This window comes from Scophthalmus maximus, chromosome 4, assembly GCF_022379125.1.
Source record: "Scophthalmus maximus strain ysfricsl-2021 chromosome 4, ASM2237912v1, whole genome shotgun sequence".
NCBI classification, from domain to species: Eukaryota; Metazoa; Chordata; class Actinopteri; order Pleuronectiformes; family Scophthalmidae; genus Scophthalmus; species Scophthalmus maximus.
In genome coordinates this window covers 1,354,339-1,364,513 of record NC_061518.1, presented here as the reverse complement: position 1 = coordinate 1,364,513, position 10,175 = coordinate 1,354,339, and the positions used below count along the sequence as shown (strand labels likewise).

At 46.9% G+C, this 10,175-nt stretch overlaps 1 protein-coding gene across 5 annotated transcripts in view; it reads right to left on the bottom strand.

The window, feature by feature from the left end:
- Positions 1–224: 224 nt before the first annotated feature.
- ppip5k1a (diphosphoinositol pentakisphosphate kinase 1a) overlaps positions 225–10,175 on the bottom strand; it is a 28,866-nt gene continuing 18,915 nt past the window's right edge. For 2 of the 5 annotated variants that reach the window (XM_035628052.2, XM_035628053.2), the window contains 3 exons: positions 2,872–3,009; positions 2,675–2,788; positions 225–2,458 (listed from right to left, as the gene is read on the bottom strand). In XM_035628052.2, the coding sequence (XP_035483945.1) occupies positions 1,866–2,458; positions 2,675–2,788; positions 2,872–3,009 (845 nt within the window). In that variant the 3' untranslated portion in view covers positions 225–1,865. Of the gene's footprint in view, positions 2,459–2,674; positions 2,789–2,871; positions 3,010–4,808; positions 4,989–6,167; positions 6,228–9,177; positions 9,241–10,175 lie in introns of all 5 variants that reach the window. The other 3 variants (XM_047331525.1, XM_035628051.2, XM_047331524.1) reach the window with 3 other exon arrangements.

The window sequence follows — 10,175 nt, the reverse complement described above, 5'->3', positions numbered from 1 at the left end:
TCCCTGACACAGACACTCACTGTTCAGAGCGAAGTAATAACAATGTACATTTTACTCAAACACCTAAATATTTCACATTTCTCAGTATTTCAGGCACCAGAACAACAGACGTAAGTGAGTCTACAGATCTGGACGAATGAAACAGAAACGTTCTGCGTAGCTTGACGACATCAGAGGGGACAACAGAGGTGTGACTGAAGAAGAAGAAGACGCCGCTCATTGTGTGTGTGTGTAATGTCATCGTTTTAATCTGTGCACAGAGGGGACAGAAGAGCTCAGAGCTTCACCAACTCAGTTCACAGCAATGTAACAGAATGAAATCCCACGAAATTCAACACAGACGTTGCACGTCGTCGTGCTCACCCGCCTGCTTCTCAAGCATCAGTGTGTGTCACTCCCCTCCCTTATACACACACATACATACACTCACACACACACACCTGCTACATGTTTGCCCGCCACAATAAAAGCACACTGAATGTAAAACGCCTGTCCTGTTCGCTCACCGGTAAAATTAAAGATTAGCTTATAGATTTATTTTTCCCCCCTCCACATTATGATGTGATTTTTTAAATTTTTTTTTTTACAAAAAATATACAATAGCTATGGTACAATTAAATATCTAATGTGTGGGTTATTTAAAAAAGACCAGATATTTCTTTTACGACAAGCTGCAATTTCAAAATAAATATCTTCTCTCTTATCTTTTTTCCTACTGATTATATTAAATCTTCGATGAGGCGTCAGGACTTTGGCAGTGAAGCAGTGGACACGGTTTCACCTGGAGATTCACTCGCACGTCAATAACTCACCGGCAGTGGTGAAGAGTCGGCTGCTTTTGTTTGTTTTTTTAAATCACCGATGCAGGTGATAATCACGAAGTCCCTGAACTCATGAAGTCACTTCCTGTGTCTTTTACGTCACCGCGTCCTGTAACAAATACGGAGAACAGGAAGTAGGAGTTTCACTCGTGTAGTTGTGGCCTCGCCCGGTGACAGGAAACGTGTCCCCATGTCCCCTGAAACTTCACTACTGCAGCGGAGGATCAACGCTGCGTTCACAGGAGGAAAAGCACATTTTTACTCGCGCGAGTTTGTCCGCAGGATCATTTGCGTGTTGCTCGCGCGAGTAACCCGTGAGTATCTTCCCAAATCTGCGAACGTTATTCACGTCACCACCCGTCACTTTACAACGACATTGTAAACAATCTCATTATGAGGAAAATCTGCCTTGCGTTTGGTGTGAACGCACAGTAACGTACAACAATGTAAAAGCAATATGATTATGGCCACAATAAATCAAAAGTGAAAACCCCACAACAGAACCCCATGTAGCCTTTTAGCCTCTGTTAGCTGCTTTACAGCACACGTGCCGGGCGCTACATCACAAAATGGCCGACGGACGACGAAACACAGTGGAACATGGAGACGAACCTCGGAGCCGAAAGGAGAATAAATGTCGGGTCTTCACTCGTCAGACGGAGACAAACATCAAGTCACAGTCTGGCAGATGTGGATGGTGTGGCTCTGCGTTTCTGCCCCCTAGTGGCCAAATATTGATTATAATGCAGCTTTTAAGGAAAAGGGCTTGTGCAACAGTAACAGAGTAACAGAGCGGTTTGACTCAGACGTAACAACAAAGTGTCTTTAGAGACGAACGGACGGAGCAGCCGGCGGAGGCTCGGCGGCGTCACACGTGTGCTAGGTTCAAAGGTGACGCTCAGCATGTGTGGCGTCATCATCATATGATTCTCCAACACGGAACCCAATGTGAGGACCAGGGCGAGGAGGAGGAGGCCTGGTTGGATCACGATTGACAACGAGGATGACGCCACAGTCTTGTAGTTGCTGTAGTTTATCGCGGCCTCACGGCTCCCCCGGGTGAGTGGCGCCGACCTCCAGGGGCGTCTCGGGACTGGGCAGGCTCTCCGGACTGTCCATCCACAGCTCCATGGACTCCTGGGTGTCGAAGAACTCGTCGGGTCCCTCGGGAGACTGGGGCGTCTGGGAGCTGGAGCCCGCCTCGCTGCTGCTCTCTCGGAGCTCCAGCAGCACGGGCAGCGAGCCGGGCAGGCAGTAGCCCTCCATCCGGCTCAGAGCCAGCTCGGCCAACGCGGAGCAGGCCGGCCTCAGGCCGGGGTCGGATATCGGCAGATCCAGGGCGTAGGGGGCCGCCTCCGGCACTTCCTGCGTGTGTCCGCGAATGTCTGGCTGGTGACCGGTGACCACGTCGTCGTCGTCCTCCTCCTCTGGCGAGTTGTTTGGAGTTAGAGGGACTTCGGAGGGGTTCGGGAGTGCGGGCGCCGGCGGGGCGGAGGCGTTCTGAGAGGCGTGAGTTTCCTCGCTGCTCTGAGGCGTGAGAGAGATCTTATCGCTGAAGCTGAAGCGCGGGGACGTGTCGGCGGTGGTGGGAGACGACGGACCGGCGCTGGACACGGTGCTGGATGGACCGCTGCTGTCTGCAAACAGAACACAAACACACAGAGGGAATGACACTCATTAAGGTTTTTAATTTGCCGATAAAAAAGGCGAAAGTGTTGTGTGAGTGCGCCGGGTTCGACAGATGAGTGCTCGTTTTAAAAACAGGCAGAAACGGGGCGACTTTCATGCCATAAATAATCGACCGACGTCTGAGACGGAGACGGTCGAGGGGGAGGAGCTGCTGCGATACTCACACCAGGGAGGTCTGTCGGAACGAGATCGGAGGGAGATGGAGGACGTGAGGACTCTCTGAGGGATGTACGAGTCCACCGACGGCTGGTTGTGCGTGTCAAACATGGCGGACAGAGCTGGGCGGATGAAAAAGAATGTTTAGCAGCGATGTTTATGACATTAATAAATAATAACGAGGTGAATTCGTGGGGGGGCTCACCTCTGGTCGTCCGGGTGTGCGGGTCCCCGGCGCTCTCGCACACGCCAGTGAGGAACTCGTTGACCTGCTTCAGCGACAGCGAGTTGTGCAGCGTCTCCAGAGGGTAGATGGACGGCACCATGGAGCAGCCGTCGAAGCCTACGGGCAGAGGAGAGACACGACGCCCGCGGGCACATCAGCCCCCGAGCTACAACCGGGCAACTCAGAAGACGAGGAGGAGGAGCAGGCAGAACCACTTCAGCCGACACCTGACGCCGCCGCACCGCCGCCGCTGTCCGTCTATAAACTACGCCTCAAAACGCGGTGCTCCTGTTTCTGAACGGGGTCCCGACCTCGCTGCGAACTCCTGCCAGCCTCAAACGGTTCGCTTCCACGCAGGCAAGAAGCAGAAACCATGCTGAGCGCCAAGGCAACGTGATGCCACGTCGAACGCCAACAAGTCTACAGACGTCTGGCTACATTTTGCGAAAGCAAAGCGGCTCTCAGGACACACGGCGTCTGTGTGAGACACACACACACACACACACACACACACACACACACACACACACACACACACACACACACACACACACACACACACACACACACACACACACACACACACACACACACACACACACACACACACACACACACACACACACACACACACACACACACACACACACTTCAGGCTGCGGCTCTGACGGCAGCGCACAGCGGGCCGACGGCGTCCCGACACACGTCATCCACTGTTAGTTCACAAACCAAGCCGCATTTCACCGCAGCCGTTCACCATCACAAAGCGTCAAACCACAGCTCGCCTCGCGTCTGTAAAACCTCCTTCTCTTTTTTTTTTTCTTTTTTTTTTTTACCGTGTTCTTTCATCTGCTCAGGGTGTGAGTGACGCCACATGTACGGCAAACAGGCAGAACTCACATGCTGGTTAATGGTCAGGAAGGAGCGGTCAGAACACAGCAGCTGCTTTCCAGATGCAGCTGAACGTGATGTGGATCAACACCATGTAACGGGGGGAGTGAGGGTTCGTGTATGAAACTGTTTGTGTCGCGTAAGCGTGTAAATATTCATGTCACAACCCGCAACCTACTGGTATGTAACCTATAATATATAATATATAATATATGTTGTGACAAGTAAATTCCCCTCTCTATTCTACTGCAAATATGACGCTATATGTGCTTATGTAGATTTATGATTGAGTGTGTGCGAGAAGGTGCATATAATCTACTGTATATGTTGACATTTCATTTCTAAAGTACAGTGTCTGTAGACGTGATTTTCTGAAGACGAGGTTTTTAGCAAAAATCTCAAAATGACACTTTTTAAAAAATAGTTGAGGAATGAAAACCGAAAAAAACTAATTCCACCAAACCTCCGAACATTGTCGCGGCACGAGCAGCTGCAGAAGATCGGTGCTGAAGTAAAACAAACAAAAATATATATATGTATATGTATATTGTATTTAAACAAAATCTGACCTAAGAGGAAAAAAAGAAAAAGAAGTGAAAGCTAATGCAAACTTCATATGGAAAACAAAATTAAATCGCTTTTTTATTTTCTTCTAATTTTGGCCTCGTGACCACTGAGGTTTTAGTGGATGTTGGTTAGTGTGAATGTTCTCTCTCCATTTTTTTAGGTGGTTTTTTTAAGGTCTTTGTTGCTCTTTTGTTGTTTTGATAAACAAACTCATCTCAGATAAAAAAAAAAAAAAAAGATGGCCCCAAAAACCGGCTCACACACCACTCCAGCTTGCAATCTGCAGAACCACAGACACAGGCGAGCATGCAGGGAACATCCAGAGGCAGAAGCATGAGGATCAACCACAGAACAAGCACAGTCCCAAGGAAACCGTGAGCAGTGGTTGGACAGAGGCGTGGGGCTGGAGGGGAGGGGGTGAGGAGGAGGGCGGGGCCAGGGAGGGGGGGGGGGCTGACCGTAGAGGTACTCTAGGGGGTCCTGGCCGGAGATGAGCCAGTTTCGGAAGAGGCGGAGGTGGTAGGAGCACTGGTGGAGGTGGTGGGCCAGCGCCCCGTCCAGAGAGAGGTGGCGGCCCAGGCTGGGGTCGGCGGAGAAAGGCCTCAACAACTGGGCCACATGGTGGTCCTCAGGGGGCTCTGAGGAAGAAGAGGGAGAGCGAGGAAGGACAGAGCAGTGGAGGAGGAGGAGGAGGAGGAGGAGCAGTACAACAGACGTGACACGACGGGAAATAAAGCAAGCAAGAAGGGAAGAAGGGAAGGAGCGACGTACGATACAGATGAGGGAAACAAGAGTTTGGAGGGAAGAGGAGTGTGTGTGTGTGTGTGTGTGTTTGTGTGTGTGTGTGTGTGTGTGTGTGTGTGTTCAAAGGCTGTTTACTGCTGTAAACCAAAGAAGCAGCCAGCAGCTTATCTGAGCTGCCAAACAGCCAAAGATCAGAAGAAGCAGCAAAAATAATCTCCAGCAATTTTCCTGTGATGAAAAAAAAATCAAAAAAAAAATCATCCAGCTCAAGAACATTAAATAAAAACTTAAAACCATCACGTTGCTCCTCTGCAGCGTCTCGACATCCATTTACACTCGAGCTGCAACTTACGATTATTTTCATTATTGAGTAATCGGTCTATTAATTTCTGGATTAATCGATTAGTTGTTTGTTCAATAAAATGTTGAAAAAAGTGATCTTGTTTCCCAAAACCTCAAGATGATGTTTTATTTTGTCCACACACCAAAGATGTTCAGTTTACTGTCAAAGAGAAGCAAAGAAACCAGAAAATATTCACACCTAATAAGCTGAAATCCATAAAAACAATTAATATAGTGGTCGATCAAGTAGTTTTTATGGAGAAAAAAAGCCCAAATTCTCTGATTTCAGCTTCTTAAATGTGAATATTTTCTGCTTTCTTTGCTCCTCTGTGACATTAAACTGAACATCTTTGGTGTGTGGACAAAAACAAAACATCATCATCATGAGGTTTTGGAAACACGATCGACATTTTTTCACCATTTTATGAAGCAAACAACGAATCGATTAATCGCGAAAATAATCGTCAGTTGCAGCTCCAACCACAGAGGAGCAAGCGTGACGCAAATGAAAACGATGCAGCAGACAACAAGCCCCTCCCCTCTCCACACCAACACAGCAGGGCCCAGTGGAATATGCATATGATCAGAAACTAAATATGCATAGTGTCGATTATAATCTCGTGTCCACGTCGACAGACAATCTGGGACCGGTGATGTCATCACATTACACCGTTTCACACAAGAAGCAGCCGGTGCCAACGACACACAAGAAGTGTGTCAGTCAGCCGTACCTGTCTCACTGCACAAGAGGGGCGGAGCCACCGCTGCGGTGGACGAGTCGTCTTGTGTTCCTGTGACAGACCATGTGTGTGAGACACAAACACGCTCGCACGGTGTGTTGGTGTGTGTTGGTGTGTGTGTGTGTGTGTTATACTGAATGAGATCTGGCTGTCACACACAAACTTCACAGCTCTGTCTGAAAAATCCACTTTCCCCCCCAAACACACGTTTTGCTCTAGTCTGATGGATCTCCTCCATTACAAATTGATTAATCTCGCCGGTCCAATCACGACCGATTAATCTGATAATGGGCGGAGTTTATACCCGTGACGCGGACAGAGTCGACTTTGGAAAGCAACCAAGATGGCTGTCGCTGATGAACGAGCATTAGACTAAACTATTTCCTTAACTACGTCAACACCGCCTCACAGACGTCTCCTCTCTGCTCTCGTCTGTTGCTCAACAGACGTCAGGTGATTCGCTGCTCTCACTGGTTCTGTCCAATTGCGTCCGGACGCGCTTTGCTCTACGTCCGCTGGAACCGAGAGGGTTTCACCAGGCAAACTTTTTTCCCCAACCAATCAGCCCAAAAACACGGGAACACTCGTCAACCACGCTATTCAAACCAAAATCGGAGATTTACAAAATCCAGACGGACCACCATCTTGTCCCTATAAACCAAGAGAAAAAGCACAGAGCAAGGTGGTGCACACGGAGTAATGCCTGCTGTCTCCGAAAAAGAAGAAGAAAAGAAGTGGGAACATTCGCTTGTCGCCACAAACATTTCAAACACATTTCATCAGTAACAATTGAACATTTTCTCCATTTCAAACATGTGTGCACTGAAAAAAACACGTGTTTATGAGTTAAAACAAAAATCGCCGATGTTTCTGTCACGACAGACACGGGTGATGATGATGATGATGATGATGATGGGATGAACAAATCTTTAACCCTTCCCCCAGGTTCCTGAGTCATCCAGCCATCCTGGACCAGTCAGCGTTGGTTCAACAGTTCTGAGTTAGTTGGTGTCGAAGCTCAGAGGAAACTGGAGAAGAGTTAAAATGATTTGTGTGGCGTATTAACATTAAGCTCAGTTCACATCCTCCACGATGAAGATGACACGTGTGTGTTTTATGTAACTACTGTTCTCACACACACACACACACACACACACACACACACACACACACACACACACACACACACACACACACACACACACACACACACACACACACACACACACACGGGAAAAAAAATGAATAACTGGGAGAATGTTGATGAGTCTACAAACGATGTGCAGGATGTACAGGGTTCCCATCCTCGACTCAAATGAAGCATCTCAACCAGGGTTTCACTTGTTATTTATGGGCATTTCTTGAAGGAGACATATTCTGCTACAAAACACAGATATGATACATTCAAAATAGAAGCCAGTGTTTTTGCAGATTTGATCAATATTGGTAAGCGTCCGGGTCTGTCAGCCTCCGCTGTTTCACTTCTGAACCTTCTTTGTCTCTTGCAAGTCTCCAAACATTGAGTTGAGCCCTTCAAAAAACTAAAATCTGGGCTTATTTTATAAAAAATCTGTAAGAAATGATATTTAAACTGGCCAAGTCATTTTAAATTTCTTAAGTCTCATGATCCTGGTTTCCCTGATTTTGTGTTTCTATGCGCGTGTTCAGGCATTTACAGTATTGAGCTGCTATCTGCATTTAAAACTGTAAAACGCCACCAATGAAGTGCAGCGGTCACAATATAAAGTTGTTCTTTATGTATTTAAAAATACCTATTCTGCACCAGAAGACCCAAAACATAGATGAATTACGTGCAAACGCAAATTCATATTTTGAACCAGCGCCTTGTTGTTTTTTTGCAACTAGATGTAGAACTGGGGGGTGTGGTCTGACAGAGCGGACCAGCTGTCAATCACGCTGCATCCACTTCATCGACAGCCACACTGGACCTACAGTAGATATTCTAACATTTTTGTTGTTGCCCGTTTTGGTGAAATTGTAGGTTTTATCTGCGCAATTTTCTTAAATTGTGGAAAAACAAGCTGCCGTTTGTTAGGTCATATCCCAGTGGCAGCCACTTTTGAACACATGATGACATCACAAGTCAGAGCCGGCTCTAGCCTATATGGGGCGTGAGCAGAATTTGATTTTGATGACATTGTCTGTATCTTTAACTTTTTACGCTAAGTCCCTTATCCATCAACTGTCTGACTGTGACTGTATCGTGCCTATGGTCCCGCCCCCTGGTGGCCATGGGACCCCAAGCAGCCGCTTACTTCGCTTATGCCTTGGGCCGGACCTGTCACAAGTATACGTGCAAAAGAAAATCAATTCTTCCGCTTGAGAAACTCGGCGTGTCTCCGATCCGCAGCCCTGACGACAGAAACGAGGTTCATGATTTGCATGACGTTCAAGAACTCAGGCAACTGCAGCGAGCCGACTGTAAAATGACAACTACAGGAAACACGACGGGAAGCAGACTAGTGCAGAGTCTACGATTCCAACTACCAGACACTAAAAACACCATTAAAATCTATAACAACAGGCAACAGGGACAGACAGCAAACGTTGCTGTTATCTACAGGATGAGATTATTTAAATTATTAGAATGTTTGTGAAGGTTTACGATTTTAAAAAACCCACAAAATATTTCCCTTCTGACGTTTTTTCTCCTTATGGGTGTTTGTGCTTCAGTACCGTGAGGCCCCCTGTGAAAAATTTCGCTGACATTCCCTCCATCTCCAAATTTCTTGATATTTCACGAATTCAGTGACCAGTGGGAACCCTGGTTAGAGAGAGAATGTCAGGTAGTGTTAGAAGAGTCCAGCGTGTATGGGTCAACAAAAAGTTAAAAAAAAAAAGTTAAAATCATTAGAAAAATGACAATAAAATAACCTGGAATGTTGGGAGGGGCCATGTGGAAAAAATAAATAATTTTTTTGGAGACATGCAAGACAAAGGGGAGGTGAAGTGGAAAAATACTTGAAAAAAGCAGACGTACCATTAGTCGGATGCTTTGCAAACGACACAGAAAATCGTTTTACTGCCGGCATAGACAACAACTCTGAGGAAATAAAAAAAAAAAAAAAAAAAATTCACTCGTTACCAGGAGCAACTTGTGAAAATCATCGTTTTGGTTTTTTTTAATCATTTCCCTGCTCTTCTCTAATGCGGACGCACCAACTAGTGGAAGAAGCCAAACCAACGGGACTTCCTGTTTAAAGAATCTGAACTTCCTGTTCCGGAGGGTCTGCCTGAGGTTACTGTTGAAACAGATGTTCTGATGAACTGATAATGAGTGTGAAGAGATGTGTGAAGGTGAGATGAGATGGTTTTTAACTCGGGAGGTGACCACACACCAGGAAGCATAACACTTAAAGGTGACATATTATGATCTTATTCAGGTTCATACCTTTAATTTGTGTTACCACTTGTAAAGGTTTACATGCTCTGATGTTCAGAAACGGCATCAGTGTTCTCTCACTGCCCATTCCTGCAGCTCCCCTTTTCACCCTCCGTCTGAAACGTCTGGATTTATTTCAGCCCCGCCCCCTCCCGATAAACCCTGTCTGCTCTGATTGGCCGGCTGGTCCAAGTCTGTTGTGATTGGGCAACCGATTTCAAAAATGTGTAAGGAAATGTCACGCTCCTTCACCGGAGAAGTGGAGATTCTCAGTTGCAGGCGGGGTTAAACCCCAAAGGAGTCCAACTGTGACATCACAGTGGTAGAGAAATCTGAAGCAGTTGTGCAGAGCTTCAGGCTGGAGGGTTTAGTCAGCTCACAAAAAAAACACGGGGTGGTCTTTTTGCACAGTTTGTGGGCCGGCAGGCTCCACAGATACACAGACACATGAATGTGCACAAATACTGAAAAAGTGATTTTGGCAAATATGTCACCTTTAATATTCAGGTCTAATTTCTGCTTTTTCTTTTCCATCGTGAAGTTTAACCGTGACGAGCTGAACAACGAGCCCACGACAACTCGTGTCGTGTTCTGTG